The 24,421-nt window shown below is 44.5% G+C and overlaps 1 protein-coding gene across 9 annotated transcripts in view; it reads right to left on the minus strand.

The window, feature by feature from the left end:
* Positions 1–24,421, minus strand: part of Smarca4 (SWI/SNF related BAF chromatin remodeling complex subunit ATPase 4) — a 90,776-nt gene that overhangs the window by 30,873 nt on the left and 35,482 nt on the right. For 8 of the 9 annotated variants that reach the window (XM_076848554.1, XM_076848594.1, XM_076848587.1 and 5 more), the window contains exons 12-22: positions 24,291–24,421; positions 24,064–24,121; positions 15,448–15,569; positions 13,830–13,980; positions 12,097–12,260; positions 6,785–6,851; positions 5,536–5,646; positions 3,615–3,857; positions 1,828–1,941; positions 1,168–1,275; positions 201–287 (exon numbers count right to left, since the gene is read on the minus strand). In XM_076848554.1, coding sequence (XP_076704669.1) covers positions 201–287; positions 1,168–1,275; positions 1,828–1,941; positions 3,615–3,857; positions 5,536–5,646; positions 6,785–6,851; positions 12,097–12,260; positions 13,830–13,980; positions 15,448–15,569; positions 24,064–24,121; positions 24,291–24,421 — 1,356 coding nt within the window. The remainder of the gene's footprint in view (positions 1–200; positions 288–1,167; positions 1,276–1,827; positions 1,942–3,614; positions 3,858–5,535; positions 5,647–6,784; positions 6,852–12,096; positions 12,261–13,829; positions 13,981–15,447; positions 15,570–24,063; positions 24,122–24,290) is intronic. The other variant, XM_076848569.1, reaches the window with a different exon arrangement.

Genomic DNA, 24,421 nt, shown 5'->3' on the forward strand with positions numbered 1-24,421 from the left:
TCCAAATACTAAAAACTTATGCAAAGTCAGATATCTGAGACAAGCAAGCTAAGTCAACCTAGGAGCTCAGCACAGACTGGTGTCTTTGGGTCCATACATAGTGAGCATGGGGGCCATCAGAGAGAACTGCTGCCAACAAGCTCTGGGTATAGCAGGGACTGCTGTCCCTGAGGCTGGGCGTATGGCACATGGGACCTCACCTCAATGTGCTGGAACATGTACGGGTGGTTGCAGATCTTCCTCAGCTGCATGATGGTGTTCATCAGGGTCTTGGTGCCACCTTTGCCCTAGGGAGGCACACAAAAAGGTCAAAACCAGGTCTTACCTCTGCGGTAGGGTGGAGCTGGCATGCAGAATGGAAGAAGAGCTCTGGGGAAGCTGGGGTTGCAGCTGTAGCAGAGCAACCAGGAACACAACCCAGAGTGCAGAGACAGCTCATGTGAAGACCTAGAGGTCATAAGTAGCACTGGGGAATGCAGAGACCACCTGGCATACTACAGGGTTAGGGTAGGAAGCTAGCAGGATTGAACTGAATGAACACAAATGCTTTTTGACACCAGCTGTGTCCTAGGCATTGCAGGGAGCCACTGGAGGGGTCCCTCAGGCTGCAGAGTAGAGGGAAGGCTCAAGCTAGCAGGGTGGGTGCTCCGGGCTGAGAAGAAATCAAGGGCACACTGTTCTACGAGGTCAGAGAAGAAAGGGCCTAAATAAACACAGAGGGGAAGTAATTGGGAGTTAGGATCCTGGGTACAGGATCAAGGAATCTGACAGGAGGGGCCTGGTACCCTTAGAGAGGTCATAAAAGGAGAGAGCTCACCTGATCCCGACTCCTTACAACTATATGCCCTCACCAAAGTAACTTTGTAACAACGGGGTGGAACAGTTCACTAGAATATTCAAACCCTACTGGGGTTAGCATGGGCCCCACAGTGCCAAGGAAGGAGCCAGTGTCTCCAAAGTGCCCCCTAAGAAAGACCACTGGTACTTATACTCATGACTATTTAAATGCCCTTGGGATCACAGCCAGGTGGGCCTTACAGGGCACAATTAAGCCTATGGAGGTAAGAACCACACTGGTGAGCGCACACTCCAGCCCTGAATACCAGGCTGCCTCTGCTCCACCCTCCTGGGACATCCAAGTGCAGAATAGGGATCCCCAGAGCCAACCTTCTTGTCCTTCTCGGAGCCGTCGGTCAGTAGCACCCCCTTAGCTTGCATGTGCCGGTAGAGCACGCGCTGCAGAGCAGACATGTCGCACTTGATGACATACTCCACCTGCAGGGCAAACAGTGTGCTCAGGGGAGCAGCAGCAGCCCCAACGCCTGACCCAACTCTGTCTCCAAGCCCTGCTGGAAGCACCCGAAATCTCAGGACATGAGCTCTGACTAAGTAACAAAGGGGTAATGGTGAGGATCTCCTGAGGCTGGGGGACAAGGGAGACAATAAAGACAGGCAGATTCTGGGCAAGAAACGGCAACATGGCTGCATCCTGGAGGGCTCTCCAAACAGCCAGGAAATAAAGGGCAAGGCTGACTGTGGTGTGTGAGGTGGGGGAGTGAATTTGGTCAGGAGAGACAGAGACCAAGAATCCAGAGCCTTCCCACACTGGAGGCCTACAGCCTCGTGCTATAGACAGAGGGAAGAAGTGCAAGCATTGACACTGATAGGAAGTGGAACTGAGGCTCTTACTAACAGGGGTTAGTTGACATCTAAAGGCTGGATGGAATAGGGCCTAGATCTGGACCTTGGGAAGACCCTGAGCATACCCAACCTTGGGAAACCCGACGGCACACTGTGGCAAAGTGGCTTCTCCTAGGCAGAACTTACCTTCTCAGGCAACTGGGCCTCAACTTCCTTCTTGAGCCGCCGGAGCAGGAAGGGTCGCAGCACTTTGTGGAGACGACGAATGATAAGGATGGTTTCTTCCTCATTCAGGTCCACCTGGAGCCCCACGAACAAAATCCAAATGTCACCTCCAAAGGAGGGGAGGCAGTGACCACAGTGCTCTAAGCTTTCAGGGGCAAGGAGTACACCCTCCTTCTTGGTATGACTGACGGATCTGCTGTCCACAGAATTTGGGGGATGGAACTAAGGGCATTGGGAGACCATGCTGTGTATGCCTCCCCACAAAAATGTGGCAGCCTGCTGAATGACTTCCCTAGGGGCAATATGAACTTGTGTGTCTACAAACCTAAAAGCACAAACAAACAAAAACAAGACAGTACTGGAGCAGGCTGAGCACACAGAAAACTGACTTTAACTGCAGAATTCCCAGGGAGGGGTCTGTCATGAGGTACCCTAAGCCCTCCCTCTCTCAGGCTGAGGAGACCCAAGTAAAATAAATACTGCTTTCCCAGGTGCCTGCCCCTTGGCCAAAAGTTATCTTTTTCAATCAGACGAGATTGCGCGTGTTCAGGGTGGTATGGCTCTGACCAGTGTTGAAATGTCTGGATACTGTGGGTGGCACGATCAGACTGAAGGCCACACAGTGGCCACTGAGATGAGCCTCTGACCACAGTCAGATAAAGAGCAAGTAGCAGAACAGTATTACAGTTTTCAAAAAAAAATTCTATATGCTGGTGTTTAGCACATAGAAAATGCCCATGTAACACACTTCACTGATTTCTTTCTTTTAAAAAGAAAGAAAAAATATATATATAAGAAGAAAATATACATAAAGCCTGAACTTTTCTTCTGTCAATTCCTGGTCATCCCTTGGTAGAAGTGCCCTGCTTGAAAAGAAATGAAGCTGTAGGATCTGGTCCTGCATCTGGGGAAGGGGCCTAAGGACCGTGGTTCCTTCATCATGAGGACCTGGAGAAAGCCTTGGTTTCTCCTTCAGAAGGGCTGCTGTCTTGGTCTGTGGTAGAGATAGTGGGGACTGTGAGGATGAGACCAGTAAAGGCCCATTTGTAAACAGGACACATCTACAGAAAGATGGCCAGCGGGAAGAGTGGCAGGGCCACTTCCATGGGCTGTAGCACTACTGCTAACCTAAGTTATGCCCACGTCTGCAGGGCCTGGCCGCTTAAGTCACCTCAACAAGAGGTCACATAGGTCATCCCACAATATGTCAAACCCCCAAAGCACAACGTGCTGTGGACTCTGTGCTCGGAGCTAGCTCAGGGACATGTAGAGAGGACCCTCACAGCCAATGTGTGCCTTTACACTGACCATGCCACCACAGTATCCAGACATTTCAACATTGGTCACAACAATCTCTGAAAACAACATAAAACAGAGCCCAACAACAGGTGCCTTAACCAAGACCTTATAGGTCCCTACTGCTCTCAGGGTGAATCCTGGACTCCCTGAAGCGCCCAATAGGATGTAGTTCAATGTGCCATTCATACCCTGAGGGCCTAGGGCCATCCCAGGGCCACAAAACCCCCTGGGACTTCTCTCCTGATCTGTCCATCTCTACACAAGGGTCCCCTTGTGGCTCCTCTAGCTTCAGGGTCCAGGGGCAGTGTATTGTGGGGGCACTCAATACACACTGATCCTGGGAGCCAGCTGAGCCAGGATGATCCAAGCAGGTGTGGCTGTTAACGCAAGGTGCAAAACCATGACCACCATTTCCCACCCTGCCAGGTTGTGGCCAAGCACACACCCACCTTTTCCCCGGTCATGGCAAAGGGAGCATTGAACCACTGTTCAAAAGTGCTGCAGCTCTTGAAGATGGTGGGCAGCAGGAAGTTGAGCAGCGCCCAGAGCTCGGGGAGCTTGTTCTGCAGTGGCGTGCCCGTCAGCAGCAGACGCCGAGGGGCCACGTAGTGTGTGTTGAGGACCTGTGTCAGCTTACAGTGGTGGTTCTTCATGCGGTGGCCTTCATCCACAATCATGTACTTCCAGCGGATCTACAGGTCAGAGCACAGGTGGTCAGGGGAACAGCAGGATTGCCCTGAAGGACCTCATGCTGGAAACAGAGGCAATGGTCACCACCAACCAGGAAGGCTCGGTGGGGGAGAGCTCCCGAGAAGATGGCATTACACTGTACCACCCCCAACACGCACACACACATGGAAGAGCCACACAGGCTCCAGGATACATGGAAGGGAGATGAGCCTCTGACCACTGTGCCAGATAAAGAGCACGTAGCAGAACAGTATTATGGTTTTCAAAAAAATATATATATATATGCTAGTTTTAGCACATAGAAAATGCTCACTGATCAGTGAGGCCCCCTGGGACATGGGTTGTGGAATAAGGTTGGTGACAGCTCGATTTCAATGAGCAGAGCATATTTCAAAGGGCAGCCAAGAGCCCAGGGTGGTCGGAACGTGAGGCACTCAGTGCCAAGGAGCCCTGCCTTATCCAGCCACTCCGAGAGTCTGTGGGTGATTCTCAGATGGAACAGGGCTCGATACAGTGTGAGACCACAGGCAGGAGCTCTGAGGTGTCTCAAGGCAAGTCTCTGTGGATCACAATGAGCCCAGCTTAAACCTCTCTCTAATGGGAACCATGCAGGTCTCCTAAGGATACTGTGAGGCTTGAGAAAGGCAGCACATGTCAGGTCAGGGTACCCAAGGGCAGTGCTGATCTGGGGGTTCAGCAGCCTCCTCCACAAACAATACCTAGCACTCAGTAGTCATACTAATTCCAGCCATGGCAGATAAACAGGATTTTCAGGGCCTTGTTCCTGGGCTCATGATGGGCCTACCTTTATATTACACCTGCAGAAGAGGCACTATAGTACAGGCTGGAGGACAAGATTTTACCCTCAGTTTCCTCACTTGTCAACCCCAGAATACACACAGAGGCCCCGATACCACCATTACCAGCATACAGTGAGGAGTGTGGTAAATGGCAAATGTCCCTGGGTTAAAAACTCTCCACTCAGTGCTCCCTATGGTCAGCAATGAGGCCTGCTGTACTCTATTCAGTTGAAGTTTCCCAGACAGGAGGAGCTACAGCAGGCATGGGACTGCATCTGCCTAAACTTGGACCATGGCACATGCTCAGGAATTCACCAGTGGCCAGGCTGCCTTCAGTCACATCACCCAAGAAACTTCCAGGCCTGAGCAGTCCCCAACATAAAGGCCTGAGGCTGATAGGCCAACAGCACCTCAGCCTGAGTTCTCAGCCGTCATCCTCTTCCTCAAACCCTCGCTGTCTCATGGTCTTTGGTGGGGGGCATGGCCCCAAAGGAGGGGAAATTGAGGCTACTAGAGAAAGGGACGACAAGGCCAGTCTATCCTCAGCCCAAGTGGGACATGCAGGCAGGTCAGGAGACACTGTATGAAAAGCAGCTTCAGGAAGACACCCAAGAGGAGCTAGTCCACATGTTCTGAGGACAGCCCCAACCCTTGGATCTGAACTGGGGCCAGCCTTGAGATGTTCAGAAAGGTAAAGCTGTGGTCACCTCCTCCACACCCAGGGTAGCTGTCTTCTTATGTACATTTATGTGAGTCACTGAGAAGTCCCTTGCAAGGGGCTTTGGGGCATACACAGACAAGACAGCATGGATCAGGCAACAGCAGTTTCCCAGCAGCCCAGGAGCCCCTGGCCTGATGTGTTTTTGGCAGCAAACATTACCTTGGCTAGGATGTGCTTGTCTTTGATGATGTACTCATAGGTTGTCAGCAAGACATTGAACTTCCCGCTGCGGAGCTGGGGGACAAAAGCCCGTCTTGCTGCTGGAGAGCCCTGCGGGGACACGACAAACACACCTCAGCATCACAGGCAATGCAAGTGAGCGTGGCACCCCAGCAGCTGCCTGGATGGCACTCCTGACAGGGGAGAAGGGCTTGGTCTTGTCAGAGGTGGCATGCAAAGGTGGTGGGTAAGGGACTGGTTGGTGCTGACCTTGATGTACAGAGCACCAACTACAGGGAGAGGACACCAGAGTGTGGGGCCCCTTGGGGAGCTGTGCTGCCTACTACCTGGAGTACCTTCCTCTTCTCTGCCCAACTGCTCCTTGGGGCCCCAGAGAAAGGGGCCTACTGCTTCCTGGCCCTCCATCACCTACATGCCTGTTGGCTGAGCAATCCCACTTCACAGGTTCCCAACCCAGAAGCTAGAGCCCCTCCTATGCATATTGACGGACAGTGTGATCATTCCAGCCTTTTCTCTAGCCGCAAACCTGTGCCGTCCCTCATTTCCAAATCCCTAACCCACATGACAAGGGTCTAAGATGGACACCAGGGCTTTGTCCAGGATCATGTTCCAGACACACTGAGATTCAAGGCTCCCTAAACTGTTATCTATAGAGCTACCCATGGTCCCTCAAACCCAACAGCTGCTGTCCTCTCTAGGCCCTCAAACACAAAGTGCTCTCTGTCAAGCTTCTAACTTGCCAAGGGCCGAGAGCCTCACAGCACAGGATGAAGGACCTGGACCTGGAAGATCTGCAGCAAGGGCAGCTAGTGCTGAGCAGGCCTGGCCCTGGGCCCACAGCACCTTGTGTACCCTGTCACCCAACAGTCCATGATGTATGTTCATTAGGTCCTCATACGCTAATGGATTTTTAATCAAAGCTTGGTTGAAAACCACAAAATCCTCCAGCAAAGCATCGATGTCTACTATGTGTTTCAATGTACACAATGTGAAAACCGTATTCCACAACTTGAGTTCATAACTTAATTTTTAAAAATATGCATTTATGCCCCAAAATAAGTGACCCCAATTCTGCAATATTATGACCCTAAATATTCAAAATATAAAAATGCACATAAAAATCCTGTACCATTAGTGTGCATGGATGTGCCTGTCTTCTCTCTCCCTCCCCTCCCCTTGCCCACATCCCTTAAAGAGTCACAGGAAACCTTTGCAGGCTGTCACGTACCTTGTAGGACACCTTTACCACAGAGGGTGCCCACTTGTCAAATTCGTATGCCCAGTTTGACAGTGTCCTGGTGGCATAAGGAAGGGATAGTCAAGTTTCATGTTGGTCAGAAACATCAGGGTTGACATGGTCACGGCTCTCGAGGTGACAGGGTAACTGAATTTGTCACATAGCGGCTGAGTGCACTAGGAGGCCCCTTTCTCTGGGGCCCCAAGGAGCAGTTAGGCAGAGAAGAGGAAGGCACTCCAGAAGCATGTAGGATCAGAAGCATGCCAACTGGTGATGAGGACGGGTAGCTGCTGCTCAGATGGGATAAGCCAGAATGAATCTGGATGGGAGACCCGGAGACTAGCTCTTTGGGAATACACCACATACTGGTGCCAGGAAAACCACATGGCCTCTTAGAGCCGGGTCTCAAGCTCAGAACCATGTTAGTGATTGTGCTCTGCCCACCTGGGAAGGTTCTTTTCACCATCTCTGAATGAAAATGGCACTACTGACATTTCCTGACAGTTACACATGGAATACAGGCCATAAGCAGAAGTCTGGTCATGCTAGGGGAAGGGGAAGGCTAGAGCAGCAGGGACAGGGCAGGAGCAAAAAGCTGAGGCTGTTCCTCTTGGACAACCTAGGTCAGATGATGACAGGAGGGAGAGGGAAGATACAAGAGAACATGGAGCAGGTGGAACGTGGTGGAGGGAGTGGCAAGGAACCATTCCCTGGAGGGAACACACTCAGGAGAGTATAAAGTGATGATAAGTTAAGATCACAGAAGTAGGATTCTGGGAGAAAGGTTGAGACATGAGTTTTTTGTAATGGAAGGAAGCCACTCAGAACATCTAGACCAGGTGATTTGTAAAGACAAGACACAACACACACAGATGAATAGCAGACATGGTCAAGTCTCCCTTAGCACCTCTCTCCAAGTACCTCCACACTGAGGTGGAGGTGAGTCCACCACAAACTCACACTTCCCAGGCTCCCTAGCAGCCAGTCATTGGAGTGGGCACAGTCCCAACCAATGAGATGAAGCTCAAATCACTGGGGTGAAAGGAAGGAAGCAGGTAGACTGGTAATATCTGATAACGTTTGGCTGCCAAAAGCTACTGTTGCCCTTTGCCCTGCCTATCAGCCTTGGAACTCAGATGAGATGTTGGAGGCAGTACAACCATCTTGCAACCATGAAGCAAGAACCTGAAAGCAGGTGTCACTGGCTAAGGGTGTGAGCAGAAAACTTCAGGAGTCTGAACACCTGATGGCATTGTAGAGTTGCCAGACCTGCCCCAGACAGCCTGGCGTGCAACTCCCCTTATGAACAGAAACACCTCCCTGGTTCAGTCAGAGATCCTATTTCTATAACAAGGAACAACAGGAGACAGTTGAGGGACAGAGAAAGAAACTAACAGCCAAAGCCCAAGGTCTACAGTAGGTGAGGCAAGAGCCACTATGTCATGAAAGGAACTGAGAAGACAGGCCAGAGTGACAACAATCCAAGGCAAGGCCAGAGGTTCATGGCAGAGTAGTGAAGTCCCAATGGGTGGAACAGGGCAGCCCCATGCCACAACACCAAACACGCCCTGGGGCACAGTAGCTCTTCTGGCCTGGAGGAGATGATGCTGGACAGAGTGGATGCTTGCCTGGGGGAAGCATGGGGAGAAAAGGCCACAGGTCAGGCTGGGGCACAATTTCACTGAGGTGAGTAGGGTAAGCTAGCACCAACAACCTTGGTAATGGGGTTTTAACTGCAATCTGTGAGCTTGAAGACAGGGGAAAGGTATGAAGCACACTGCACTCCAGTGAGGAAATGACTTCTCCAGGGGTGAACTGTTCTGTAACTGCTTTGTGCAGCTCCTGGGAATGGATGTGTCAGCAAGGAAGGAGAGTTACCATGCACCCCGTAGACCAGGCTAAGTACGTTCAGCCCAACATAACCAAAGATGAAAGAGAAGCTGCTAAAGACTGTGTGTGCACAGGGGTAGTACAGAGACTTGGATATCCTAGTGCTCTCCACTCTGAGGGCCTGGAACAATGACAATCAAAAGCAACAGGCACATGTGGAATCCAGCTTGTGGGGATTTTTTTTTTTTTTTTGGCTTTGTTAGCTTGTTTTATGGTACTGGGGTTAGAGCCAGGGCTTTGCATATGCTACAAAAGTGCTCTACCATGAAGGTTTCCAACACTATCCTCCTATTAGAGAAAGCAGGGCTCCATGAGAAGAGGCAAGACTGGGACTGTAGCTCAGTGGTAGAGCACTTGCCTACCATAGGTGAGGCACTGGGTTCCATCCTCAGCATTGATAAAAGTAAATAAATAAATAAACAAATAAATAAAATAAAGTTATTATATGTAAAGAGAATGGGCAAATTTCAGGAAATGGACAGATAAGCCTGGATTATCTCCAAACCACCAGTGAGGGGCCTGTCAAAGGGGCAGTTATGTCCCCAAGAGTTCCCAGTGGCCAAAGCTGGAAAGAATTTAAAACAAACAAACAAACCAAAAAAACCAGTCCAATAATGGTGTGTAGTCCAATGAAAAATTAAATATCCATCAGTCCTAACTGTAATATGACTGAGAAAGGTAATAAATGGGGAGAATTCCAATTATGTCCACAACCTCACTACTCAGAAAGCTGGAACTGCACTCTACATTCTTGTGTGTGGACTGAGATTAGGAACATTTTTGAAAGAATACAGTAAGAAAGTGGAGGAAAAAGAGTAAAGTAACTTCATAGCAAGCCATGTGATTAACCTCCTTCATGTTAAAGATCAGCAGTGACAGCAAGCTGACAGTGTGTAGCTTTGACACGATGAGTTAAGAAGAGCATTTCAGGGCTGGGGTTGTGGCTCAGCAGCAGAGCGCTCACGTCACATGTACAAGGCTCTGAGTTTGATCCTCAGCACCATATAAAAATAAATAACTACAACTAAGAAATAAATATTTAAAAAAATAAATAAAAAAAGAAGGGCATTTCACATCTGTGCTCTTCTGCCTAAAAGTCAGCCCTTGGTCAATCACTAAAAAAAAAAAGGCCAGAGGGAGACCCAAGACTGGTCTACAAAACACCTGATTAATCTTCCAAACTGTCATGCTGGGGGGTTGCAGTTGTAGCTCAGTGGAGGCAGCATGCCCAGCATGAACAAGGCTCCAGGTTCCACCCCCAGTACCAAAAGAAAAAACAAACTTATAGAAACTCTAAGGTCATGAAAACTATGGCAATTTAAATAAACTGTCACTGATCTGGAGGTTAAGGTGACAGCTAAATACAACATGGGATCCTGGAAAATAAATGAACAGTGAGGAAAATAAAAGTGAGCCCCAAATGAAGTACACGGTTTATTTAGTAATAATGGGCTAGCACTGGCTCCACAGTCCTGGCAATGGGGCAGAGTGAAGAGAAACCAGGCAAGAGGACACTGGAGCTGGCAACCTCTCTGTAAATCTAAAGCTACTGTGAACTAACTCTACAACAGAGTGACAGACTTGTGTAAAAAGAACAGGAAACAGCTGAAGAGATCCTAGGCCAAATACAGGACAATTTAAGCAATAAACAAATATATCAATATTATCAAATATCCATGAGCACATTCTACTGCAAAAAACAGAGCAGCCGAATAAATGAGGGGAGGGACAGCTCTCTCCTTTTTTGTATCAGGGATCAAACTCAGGGGGCACTCGGCCACTAAGCCACATCCCCAGCCCTATTTTGTAGTTAATTTAGAGACAGGGTCTCACTGAGTTACTTAGTGCCTCACAGTTGCTAAGGCTGGCTTTGAACTCCCAATTCTTCTGTCTCAGCCTCCCAAGCCGCTGGGATTACAGGCATGTGTCACCACGCCCGGTGGGACAGTTTCTTTTTTTGTGTGTGTGGTGCTAGGGATTGAACCCAGGGCCTTGTGCATGCGAGGCAAGCACTCTACCAAATGAGCTATATCCCTAGTCCCTGGGACACTCTTTTAATGGCAAAATTTCAACTAACATGCTGAGAGGAATGATGGAAACACATGACCATGAATTTGGCAACTCTTGTGTAATGAACATTTCAGGCAAGGCTCATCCACTGGTGACTGCAATTACAGAAAAGGAGGAGAAGTCGGATATTCATGCACAGGGTAAGTGCCACCCACAAGATACTAATTACAAAGAGAAACTCATAGGTTTCATAGCAGGGAAACCTGCAGGCACTTCATAACTAAGAAACTGAAGTTATCCTCCCGTGACATAGTGCCTTGCAGTTTGTGTCTTTGGCCACCACACAGAACAGGGCGGAGCACCACAACAGGTCACACCAGACAAACCCAAACCAAGAGTCAGTCTCCCAGATGCCTGCCCAGGATTCAGATGTTTCAAGCATGTGAACGACAAAGACGGCCTAGAAAATGCTGACTCCAGGCTAACGTGGCCCTGTGAGCATCTGGCTGGGCTTAGGGGGCTGTGCTCCGGGACCTGGTCAGGTAACATGCAAAGGCCTGGCTACGTAGAGCAGACCATACCAGGTCAGGGATTGGTTTAGGGCCAGATGTTGGACCCTAGCTGGACAAGGAGGGACATCTTGTGGTTTCTGGAAAAGGTCTAGGCAAAACCCTTTTTGTGGCAGGTGCCAAATTGGGAAGAGGGATAGATGCCCAGGGTGGCTGGCAGGCTCTTAGTCTGCTGGAAGGAAGACAGCAGTCGAGGTAAGAGATGATAAATGTCAGACCCCCTCCCCCCCCACCCCATAGTTGCTGGGTACCCAGATCCAACCATGCCTGAGCATCTGTGATATGTGGAAGAAACTGGGATGTGAGTAAGAGAGCTCTGGGGTCCCTGGCAGGGTGCACAAGATAACAAGGGAGTAGAAAGAGCATTTGCTCAACAGAGCCACAGACATTCTGCTCTCCAATGGCAGGCTTTTGTCTCCGGCAACCCCCATGTATGCAACTGCCTTGTTGTGGGCACAAAGGAAAAGTCAAAACATTTTGCAAAAGCTGCCCCAGGGGATGGAGGGACAGGGACCCTTCCTCCAGCCCCTGGAAGTCAGAGGCAGACTGGTGAGGACTGACTTGTGGCCCTCACTTTTCATATACTGAAGTTCTAATAACTGATACCTCAAAGTATGACCATATTTGGAGACATGGTCCTTAGTGGTAATGATGTTAAAATGAGGTCAAAGGATAGCCCCAATCCAATATAAACACCCTCATAAATTTCTATTGTTTAAGCTGGCCAGTCTGTGAAACTGTTAGGGCAGCCCAGCAGACTCAGGGCGACGGGGTGGTGGTGGTGGGGGTGTATGAGAGAAGTCCAACTATAGGAATGGGAGCAGGTGCACTTACGAGAGAGGCACTATGATGAGGAAGGGCCCGTTGATGCGCTTGTGCTCCATGAGGTATGTAATGAGCGCAATAGTCTGGATGGTTTTCCCCAAACCCATCTCATCGGCCAGGATGCCATTCAGGTTGTTGTTGTATAGGGACACCAGCCACTCCAAGCCCTTGATCTGTAGGAACAGAAATGGCCATCTTAGAACTGAAACCCTAGGCAGATTCCAAGGAACTGCTAGTCACAAGACCCACACAGACCACATCCCATCCATAGCCACCTGAATAAAGATTTTGCTCTGGACCAATCCAGTCCTTTTCGCTTAGTCTCGTTCTTAGAAATCTTTTTTGTGAAATCTCAGGGTAGCTATGCATTTTAGTAATGTATGTATACAAAAGTTCTACTTCGTAAGGGTAAGGTTTTTAGCTTAGTGATAAATTAGCATGTACGAGGCCCTAGTTCCATCACCAGCACCCTAAAAAAATGAAGATTCTTGTGCACATTAGAACATTTCATTTCTAACCTTTATGATATCCATCTGACCCTCCTGACACTGACTCATACAGTGCACCTGGGGAAGCCTGCCCACACAATGTGATTTTTCAAATTCCAGAAACTATTAGGGCTTCAGGGACACATGGTGATAACGCTATCACATGACCAGTGAATCCCAAAATAGCATCTTGGATGAACTATGGGCTTTCTGAAACTTGGGAGCTTTCAAAAATACAGGCATCAAAGTGAACACTGCTTTTACACTAAATACAAAATTATGAAGGAAATTTTTTAAGTTATTCCAAATGATTAAGGAAGTAAGTTCTGGCTAATTTGCAATCCTTTTGGTTACAAAGGCCTTGGCAAAATTCCAGTGGGATTTTGGAAGCTGATATGAGATGAGCATGTAAGATCTGAGAAATCCCTTATGGAAAGTTGGAGAATAGAGATTATAACCAAAAAAAATCAGGGAGATGTGTTCTTTGGCTGGAGTTAGGCCAGTTACCTTCTGGGATCTTACAGATGAGGTAGGGATGTGGGGCCATGGAAAAAGGACCTGCAGAAGGGCCTGCTCCCTTGCTGCAACAAAGAAGGGGTACATCCACGGCTGCAACTTCCCAACTCTACCAACTCTTGCCCTACCCAGAGCTCCGGTGATAAAGACAAAGGAGTCGTGGTGAGTACTACAAGAGATGTGGCCATTCCTGAGCCATGTGATTTTGAACTATTACTAAATCTCTGTGCTCTCCTCCCCATCATAACACATGTTGAGGAGAAAGTGGGGCCTACATTGCAGGCCTATCAAGGGATTTAGAAACCCAGAGTGATGAAGTAGTCTAATTTTACCTATATGGATCAGGCAGCCAACAAATTATTTACCGCAGCTTCATTTCCTTCTGGTAGTTAATAGATCATGTCTGCTATATAGAGGGGAAGAGGGGCCAGGCACAGTAGTGTACACCTGTATTCCCAGAGACTTAAGATGCTGAGGCAGGAGGATCGCAAGTTCTAGTCTAGCCTCAGCAACTTATCAAGGCCCTGTCTCAAGATAAAAAATAAAAAGGGCTAGGGATGTAGCTCAGTGGTAAAGTGCCCTGGGTTCAAATTTAAATCCCCTGTATCAAAAAACGGTGGTGGGAGTTGCCCAAAAACAAGAAGTGGAATATGAACTCAGGTCTGAGTTCAGCAGATACTGAAAACCTCTATCAAGGTAGCTATGCTGGTGGGGCCTCCCCACCTCCTTTGGCCTTACCTGGTACTGTTTGAGGACACCGTTGACCATAAGTGCTGACTGTTTATCCACTCTCTCAGTGACAGCATGGGCCACTGCATAGTATGACTGCAGGCCACGAGCCAGGGCCTGGGACACACCATACTCATCATCAACGTCTTGCTTGGCATTCCTGAGAGCAAGATGGAAGTTCCGTGAGGACACACGTTCCTATTTCTGGCAATGTGCTGCTGAAGCAATCTGTGTTGAGTGGCCCTTTCTGTCCAATGACCTGTGGCCTAAACTAGAAGATATGAAGAAGTGCGACCAACAGCCTGAGGACAGGAAGGGCAGCCAACACACTCCCAGAAGGACCAGAGACTGGGTGCTGTGGGGCCCCATCCCACCTTTGCAGCCTAAGTATACTTGTTACATTAGCAACATTGCTGCTAATGAGAAACTGATTGTGTGGTTCATTTATTACTCTGAAAGCTCCCAGAGCCTCCCGGGAAATAAATGCACACTGAACCATTTACAGTTTGGCAGTTTGAGGATCCAATCTGAATTCTTTCCTTTTTAAAAAGTGGCCTATATTCAACTACATTTATTTACATCAGACAAGTGTGATCTATCCTCTGACATTTCACTTTATACTGGGCTTTCTGTTTTTATGTTCTTAGGAATCTTTCACAGTGAGCTGTGTTTTCTTATTTAGTGCAGGTTGTTGCCTCCAATATACTTCTGTTGACATCAATGTTTGCGGTAAAAATTACTTATGCAAATATTCGAGACCAAAAGTACATGAGATTTTGGAATTTTTCAGATTTTGCAATATTTACATAGAGTAACTAATTGAACATCCCAAATTTGAAAATCTGAAATCCAAAATGTCCTGATACATAAAACTTTCTGAACTTGGAGTATTTTGAATTTTCAGATTAGGGATGCTCAACCTGCAACCTTTTTCTGTTCTAGCAGTAACCTTCATAACTATCATGTACATAAGACTCTTGATGTGCTATTTCATTGTAACAATCCCCATAACCTCCTTATCACAATTAATGATAAAATTAGCACATTAACTATAACTACACTTGCAAGAGCAAAAGTTAAGAAATAATTTAAGTGCCCACCACCAGCGGAAAAACTAGAGTACAGCTATTTGTTATATTCAGCTATGGAAGACAGTGGGGACACTCCCTGTGCAAGGATACAGGACTGTATATAGAAGAGATGATTTGATGAGAAAAATAAGGCTTGCCCCAGTATGACCTCGATTCAGGCATACAAATAAAAAAACACATTTTGCTTATTAATGGAGCAAATCTCTCTGGAAGATGATACACACAATGCTGGAAATAAGCTTCCTTCAGCAAGAAAATGGTGGGGAGGGGATGGGAAAATGGTGAGAAGAGAAATGCTTTCTGTTGTCCAACCTACTGTACCTCATAGCCTATGATGAACCATGAGTGTTCTTCCTACATCAAATCCTATAAAAGTAAATAAAATCTGCAGTAAAGTAAGTTGTTCTGTTTATGGTCTCTTGTGGCTGGTGATGGGGCAGTGGAAATCCCATCTAGGAAGAGTTGGGGCTCCAACTTCTTCTGCCAGTATCATCTTACAGAAAGCTAGTGAAAGAGGTTGTGACAGGATCCCTTACTCAATGATATGCCGAGCATCCACCTCAGAGACATCATCACTATCTGGGTCTGGAATCTTCTTCTTCTCCTCCACAGGCAGGGTGGGAGGTTGTGCTGGCTGTGGCTGCTCTTCCTCCTCCTCCTACCAAGAGACAAGCTTGTTGTTATCCCAGTTTATCCCATGAGTGGGGTGAAGGGCTCCCAAGATAAAGAGATTTTGGAAGCAAATGATATTTCTTACAACCATTACTCCCTCTTCCTGGCCCAGAATGACATGCCTCTTAACTAATCCGTAAATTATTTTAGTTTTTCTAACTGATTCCACACAGTTCTTTAAAAGGTACCTCGGTATTCTATAGTTCTGTTGCTATTAAAAGTAGACACCAGGGGCTGAGTCTGTAGCTCAGTGGCAGAGCACTTGCCTAGCATGTGTGAGGCACTGGGTTCAATCCTTTGCTCCACATAAAAATAAACAAAAGTTTATTTAGTTGTCCATATTCAACTACAAAAAATTTTGCGATGGTAGAGTAGACACCATATCCCTCCTACCTCCATTAAGTAATCAATACTTAAACTTTATTTGTTTCCTGACCTACTCAAGCAGTTTTTCAGTTGATTCCCTTGGATTCCCTAAATTTTAAGTACTTCATAGCCAACTTTCAATTTGTACTGCTCATAATTTATTTCCAGCTTCACTGACATGGTTCAAATGTCTACAATATGACACAATTCTAGTGATAACAGACAGCTTACTAAGGAGTTTTCTATGAACTTGTACAGTAAGTGGGAGTACTGGGTTTCCGTGAAGGGCTTTTCTACATTTACTGAACAAGTGATACTGGGACTTCACGTGACAGATTAATAAAAGACAAAAACACATTTCTTAGTGTTGAACCATTCTCATACTCCTGTATAAATCATTTAATACCACAGTGGATTATTTTCTGTAATGGAACTCTGTTTACAGAGTTTTTAAAAAAGCATCTGTAGTTAATCAGTTAAATAATTCCAATCAAAGAACAGCAAGATATCCTGTGGAACATGCAAAATGATTTTCCAAATTATTTAAAATAAATGGTGAACAATGCAAAGAACTGCACCTGGCACCAACTTATCCAAACTAATAACATGATGTCTGGAATTAAAACAAGGAAGGAATTCTGGTTAAATCCAAGAGAGGTGAGCAAATTTTTTCCCCAAAAGGCAATAGTAAAGTTGGACTAAATTGGCAAAAGTGACTATTTTAGAGGTCTGAGAGTCAACCAAATATATGATAGTCAAGGGCTGGGGATGTGGCACAAGCGGTAGCACTCTCGCCTGGCATGCGTGCGGCCCGGGTTCGATTCTCAGCACCACATACAAAGAAAGATGTTGTGTCCACCGAAAACTAAAAAATAAATATTAAAATTCTCTCTCTCTCTCTCCCTCTCTATTCTCTCTTAAAAAAGAAATAGAAAGAAAGAAAAAAATATGATAGTCAAAAAAGTGCTAATCTCTGAAAAACTGCTGAGTTGGGAAAAGGAGAGAGGGAGCTTATAATACTGCTACTTGGAACTACTTCTATTTCTTCCGCTGCCTTCAATATGAAGGTTTTGCTGACCAGGGCAGGACATGAGGTCTGGCAGTTATGGCTCAGAAGGTTGGTTCAGTCATACAGTAGCAGTAATGGCACTGCCCACATGGAGTGGCACTATTGGAGAAGGTGGGGGGTCTCAGCATGGCAAAAGAGAGCACATTACTGGCAACACTGTACACATTTGCAGAGGAGACAAGAAAGGGCCCTATCACAAGTACTAGCCAGTACGGATATGAAAATGGCCCCATTGTGGAATGTGTTCTGCTACCTGCAGATACTTTGGAAGGACACAGGCTTCTGAACATTGAGCATTTGAACACAATTTTTACCCACTTCATGACCACCAAGTCACCAAGAAACACAATCTGTTCCTAGAGAGCCAGGACTTTCAAAGAGGAGAAAATAAAAATAAACTAAGCAGACATTGGATGCAGCACACATCATGAGGAAAACATTTCACAGAATTGGTTCAAACAGTAACTAAAAGACAAAAAATACCACCACACCCCTGCCAAGGGTTGGAAGTCAGAATCCACTGGGGCTAAAATGAACTTCAAAAGATAGAGGGAGAGGCTGGGGTTGTGGCTCAGTGGTAGAGTGCTCGCCTAGTTTGCATGAGGCACTGGGTTCAATCCTCAGCACCACATAAATGTAAAATATTTTACATTTACACCTAAAACTTAAGAATAAATATTTAAAAAAAAAAAGGACAGGGGTAAATAGTAGTCAACTGAACCTCTGTTCACAGATGTTGGAATTAGCATACAAAGTCTTCAAAGCAGCTATTATTATAAATGTCTAAAGCTATTGTACATATATTCAAGGAACTTAAGGAAATGATATGAACTAAAGACAATAAATATAGAAAGCCAATAGAAAGCAAATTATAAACTTCCCAAATTTGATGAAAAAACAAAACTACCCATAAAATAAGTTAACCAAACACCAAAAAGAATAAACAGAGTTCTACAGTCTACTGGTAAGAGTTAAAGACAAAGACTAAGTCTAGAAAGGAGAACAAAGAAAAACAAAATATCCTACAATAAAGAAGAGCAGCAATATAATTATTTGGTGGCAAAATTTTTATATGAAACAAATGGGTAGCAAGTACTGGAATAATATATTCTAAAAACTGAAAGAAAAAAAGCTGACACCAAGAATTCTATGTCCAGCTAAACTATGCTTCCAGAATGCAGACAACAGAAATACATCCCAGATTAACAGAATAAGATATAACATTGCTATCAAATAGCCTTATGGGGAAAAACAAAAACTAAACAACTAGAATTAGTCTTTCAATCATACAGGACATGTCAGTATATGTGGTTGAAATGCACTGGGAGAAATAGCACCAGAAGTGGTAATAATGTTTTCCGTTATTTCTTCTCAACTAACACCTTTAAAATTCACAAGACTATAGCCAGGCATGGTGGCACATGCCTGTAATACAGCACCTTGGGAGGCTGAGACAGGAAGATCATGAGTTCAAAGCCAGCCTCAGCAAAAGCGAGGCACTAAGCAACTTAGTGAGACCCTGTCTTTAAATAAAATACAAAACAGGGCGAGGGTTGTGGCTCAATGGTCAATTGGCCCTGAGTTCAATCTCTGGTACCAAAAAGAAAAACTCACAAGGGCTGGGGATGTGGCTCAAGCGGTAGCGCGATCGCCTGGCATGCGCGCGGCCCGGGTTTGATCCTCAGCACCACATACAAACAAAGATGTTGTGTCTGCCGAAAACTAAAAAATAAATATTAAAATTTTCTCTCTCCCTTATTAAAAAAAAACCAAAAAAACCCAGCATGACTTTAAAGGTGTGTTTGCTGAAAAAAAAAAAAAAAGAAAAGAAAAACTCACAAGACTACATCACTATTAACTATAAGACTGTACAATATAGATATAATCTACATGACCAAAACAGCAAAGGAAAGGGAGGAAGTTGAGCTACATTAGAGCAAAATTTCTATATTTTATAAGAACTGAGTATTAATTTCAAGAAAAATGTGATAAATTAAGGTGCATATTATAACTGCAGAGTGACTACCAAGTAATTTTTAAAACACTATAAAAATTAAAATTTACAGAATAAGTCCTTACACTAAAAATCATTTAACCCACATACATAAAAGACAGTAAAATGAAATGGAAGAACAAAAACAGGACACAGAAATGACAAATGTTAACCTCATCATATGTTGTATCACATGTTAATGGTGTAAAATTAACTCAACCAAAAGGCAATTTATTGGAGCTGGGCACAGTGGCACATGCCTGTAATCCCAGCAGCTCAGGAGGCTGAGGCAGGAGGATCCTGAGTTCAAAATCAGCCTCAACAACTGAGCAAGACCCTGTCTCAAAATAAAAATAAAAAGGGCTGGGGATGTGACTCACTGGTTAAGCACCCCTGGGTTCAATCCCCTGTAGGGGGACAGGCCAATTACTGCCACATGACACTATAAATGCAACAACCAGCTGTATGTTCTTTTAAATTCAAATAAACAAATAAATTTAAAAATGGAAAAAACGTGCCATACAAACAAAAATCATAAAAAACCGGAGTGACTTCACAAATATAAGACAGAATAAATACACACCTATCAACACAGCATCAAAATACATGAGACAAAAGCTGGGCATGGTGGCACACATCTATATTCCAGCTACTCTGGAGGCTAAGGCATGAGGATTCCAAGTTTAAGGCCAATGTGGGCAACTTAAGTGAGATCATCCACAAAAATGGCTGTGGTATATAGCTTAGTGATAGCATGCACGAGACCCTGGGTTCAATCCACAGTCAAAAAGAAAAAAAAAAAAAGTGACATAATTTAATAAATAGATTTTTTCAACAAAAATTCTTGGTGCCAGGCACTGTGGCACATGCCCATAATCTCAGCAACTCAGGAGGCTGAGGCAGAAGGATCACAAGTTCCTTAGCAACTAAGAAAGAACCTGTTTCAAGTTAGAAAAATCTTTAAAGAGATGGGAATGTGCACCAGTGGTAGAGTGCTTGTATGAGGCTCTGGGCCCAATGCCCAACACCTCCCCCCCCCTCCCCCCCAAAAAAATCAAATCAGGTAACTAAAAATGGACAATTCCTAGGAAGTCAAAATTTACAATGGTTTACAATGAACTCAAGAAACAGAAAATCTGAAAAGAATCCATAACAAATAATTGAAAGAATGATTAAAAACTGCCAGGCACATATCTAAAATCCTAGCAACCCAGGAGATGAGGAAAGATGATCTTAAGTTTGAGGCCAGCCTCGGCAACTTATCAAGGCCCTAAGCAACTTAGCAAAACCCTATCTCAAGATAAAAAAATCAAAAGGGCTGGGATGTGGCTCACTGGTTAAGCACACTATGGGTTCAATCCCTGGTTCCAAAAAAGAAAAAAGAAAAAACTGCAATGAAAAGATCAGGTCTAAAGTAATTCACTAGTAAACCTAATCAATTATAAGAACACCTGTTTTCACAAAAAATTCAGAAAACAGAGGAAGAGGGAATATTTCCCAAACCATTTTATAGAGTCTATATTAACCTAAAATCAGACAGAAACACAATGATAGAAGAAAACAAGAAAACAACAGCAACACAGGGCTGGGAGTATATATATATCACTCAGTGCTAAAACACTTGCCTCTAGCATGTTTGAGGGCCTACATTCATAAGGCAAAAACAGAAACAAAAACGAGAGCTGGGATTACAGCTTGGTGGTAGAGTGCTCGCCTCACATGTGGAAGGCACTGGATTCGATTTTCAGCACTACATGAAAATAAATTAAAGGTACTGTGTCAATCTACAACTAAAAAAATTTTAAAATACAAAAAATTTCCTAAATACACATTCAAAGACCTCAAAAAAATATTGTCAACACAGTAACATATATGATTATAATATGTGTGATTACATACTACGACAAATTGGAATAGAAATTGAATGCCCAGAAATTAATTAAACGAATAAAGCATTCTAACAGATAAAAGACCAAAAGAAAAAAAATATTTAATAAATATTTAGAACAAGGGAACTGGGGAAGTCTCAGTAGTAGAGTGCTTGCCTGGCATGTGTGAGGCCCTGGATTTGATCCCTAGCACATAAAAAAAAAAAAAAAGAGAGAGAGAAAGAGACAAAATCTGGCACCCATTCCTGGACAAAAGATTCTCAATAAACTACAAACAGAAGAGAACTTGCCTAATGAAGAACATCTATCAAAAACTTATCACTAATATCAACAGTGGCAGACCGAACATATGACCCTTAAAATGGAAAAGGCAGAAAATATTTGTGCTCTCCTAGTTTTTATTCTACTGGAGGACTTACCAAGAGCAATAAGACAAAAGAAAGAAAGAAAACTTTATTCAACAATAACATAGTCCTGTATGTGAAAAAACTAAAGAATCCACACCACATCAGAAAACAGAAAAAGTTTAAAACTAATCAAAAAAAATTAAGAAAATAGTTCTATTCACAATAGCATCAAAAAGAATAAAATATATAAAAATATATTTTTAAAAAGTAGCAAAATTATATACTTTGCACACAGAAATTAAAAGATAATCTAAACAGCCAGGTACGGTGATGCACACCTATAATCCCAGCAGCTCAGGAGGCTGAGGTAGGAAGATGGGGCGTTCACAGCCAACCTCAGCAACTTAGCAAGGCCCAGTCTCTAAGTAAAATACAGAAAATATAGCTAGGGACGTGGCTCAGTGGTTAAGTGTTCCTGGGTTCAGTCCCTGGTACCAAAAAAAAAAGAAAGCCATTCAACATTCACATACTGGAAGACTCAACACCACTAAGAAAACTGTTAAGTAGGGCTGGGAGTGCAGGTCAGTGGTACAGCACTTGCCCAGCATGCATGAGGCCCTGGGTTCCATCCCTCACACCAGGGTGTGGCATTGGGGTGGTGATAATAATTTGTTAAAACCAAGACACACTGGCACAAGTCTGTAACCCCAGTGAATAAGGAGGCTGAGGCAGGAGGACTGCATGTTTGAGGTCAGCCTGCGCAACTTATTGAGACCCTGTATCAAAATATTAGGGTTAGGGATGTAGCTCAGTGGTACAATGGCCTTGAGTTCAATCCTGTTTATCATGAAAAAAATAAAAATTTTAAAAATATTAGAAACCAGCTGAGTGCGGTGGCGCACGCTTGTAATCCCAGCACTCTGGAAGCCGAGGCAGAAGGATTGTGAGTTCAAAGCCAGCCTCAGCAAAAGTGAGGTGCTAAGCAACTCAGTGAGACCCTGTCTCTAAATAAAATACAAAACAGGGCTGGGGATGTGTCTCAGTGGTCAAGTGCTTCTGGGTTCAATCCCAGTACTAAAAAAAAAAATTAGAAACCAAGCACACTGGAAGAAAAATTTGCAAGTTATATATGAGATCAAAGATGAAGATCTACACTATGTAAAGGATTTACAACTCAGTAAGATAACAACCCAATTAAAAATGGGCAAATGATCTGAACACACTTCTACCAAAGGAGTTATATGAATGGTACATGTGGGCATATGAAAAAATACTGAACACCATTAGTTACTAAAAAAATGCAAATTAAAATCACAATGAAAAACCACCACAAACTCACTAAAATGACTATAACCAAAAGGACACACAATACCAAGTGTTGGTGAGGACATGGAAGAACAGGAACCTGTGAAATGGTATAGCCACTTTGAAAAACAGTTTGGCAGTTTCTTAAAAAGGTAAACATAAACTTACCATATGACCCAGCAATTCCACTCCCAGGTATCTACCCAAGAGAAATGAAAACATATGTCCACACAGAGACATGTTTGCAAATGTTCACAGCAACATTATTCATAATAGCAAAAAGAATGGAAACACAACTGCCCATCAATGGGTGTGCGGATAAACAAATTGCGATATCCACTTGATGGAACATATGACTCACAATATAAAGGAAAATAAGTTCTTGACACTCACAACGACAAGGATAAACCTCAAATTATGCTACGTAAAAAAATGTCCAGAGCTAGGGTGGTGGCTTAGTTGTAGAGCACTTGCCTAGCATGTACCAGGTGCTGGGTTTGATCCCAAGCACCAAATAAAAATACATAAATAAAATAAAGGTCCACAACTAAAAAATATATTTTAAAAATAAAGATTATTTATAGGAAATGTCTACAAAAGACAAATCAACAGAGACAGAAACCAGATCAGCGGAGTCCTGAGGCTGGAGGAGAGAACAGGAGCTAATTGCCAAAAGGCTAGTTTTTGGCAGGTGATGGCAATGCATTAACACTGATGTGTGGTGATGACTGCACAACTGTAAATGTATGAAGAAACATTTCTAATGGGTACATTTTGCAGTATGTAAGTCATATTTAAAAATTCATAACAAAATGTTATTGACCCGAGACTTATTAGAATATATATATTTTTAAAAAACCTGAACATGACAGGCGACTCTCAGAAGATTGCAGTGGATATAAAAACAGAATATATCAATTTTTAAGTAGCATAAGGCAATGGGGAAGGGATATAATAAATGGCACACTAACTGACTTAATACTCGGAGTGGGGGAAGAAATCAGAGTTCCACTGCGTACCCTACAGCTGGTAAATTCCAGATAACCTGAGGAGGAAAACAAAAACTGAACAAGGAAGGGTGACAGCAGGATGAGCCAAAAGAAACATGATGAACATGGAGCTGGTGTCAGCCGAGACTAAATATACATAAGGAGTGCATAAAATTCATTGTTAAAACACACTCACAACTGATTAGAAATGAACAAGCAAAGAAGACCATTCAGGGATGTTGACTGAGCACTTGAACTGTGGCTAGTGCAATAAAGTGGATTTAAATTTTATATAATGATTAATTTAACTTCAAGTGGAAATAATCAATGTGGTATGAAGGTATCACATGGGTCCAGCGCAGATCTAGAGCATCAAGTTTCAGCTCAGCCAGGGCCTCAGCTGCTCCATAAGGTTTCCCACCAATGAAGGTCACGGCGCACAGGGTGACATACACACACACAAGGTGGAAGAACCCACTACTGACAGCTGAGGGTCTTGAAAGCCAGGAAATGGACTCTTACCTCCTCCTCTTCTTCCGAGCCACTTTCCTCACTATCGGATCTTGGAGCTACCTCATACCTAGAAAAAATAGAATTTTAACATAAAACCTCCTCAGAACTTGCAGAATTTACATTCCCTGACAATGATATCCAAATGCAAGCAAAATAACCCTAGCTATCAACATCTAAAGGGAGCTCTCTGTTGCCTTCGTAACCTGGCTGCATCAGGAATGCGAGGTCCAACTTACCCTGGGTTCATCTCAAGCCAGGCCTCCAACTGCCCAGCTTTTGGGGCATCTGTGCCTGTGAGGATCTTCCCACTCTCCACATGGATGACTTTCACAGGGAGGTCACTCATCTGGCTGGTCTCGTCCAGAGG

Source organism: Callospermophilus lateralis, chromosome 1 (assembly GCF_048772815.1).
Source record: "Callospermophilus lateralis isolate mCalLat2 chromosome 1, mCalLat2.hap1, whole genome shotgun sequence".
Lineage (NCBI taxonomy): Eukaryota > Metazoa > Chordata > Mammalia > Rodentia > Sciuridae > Callospermophilus > Callospermophilus lateralis.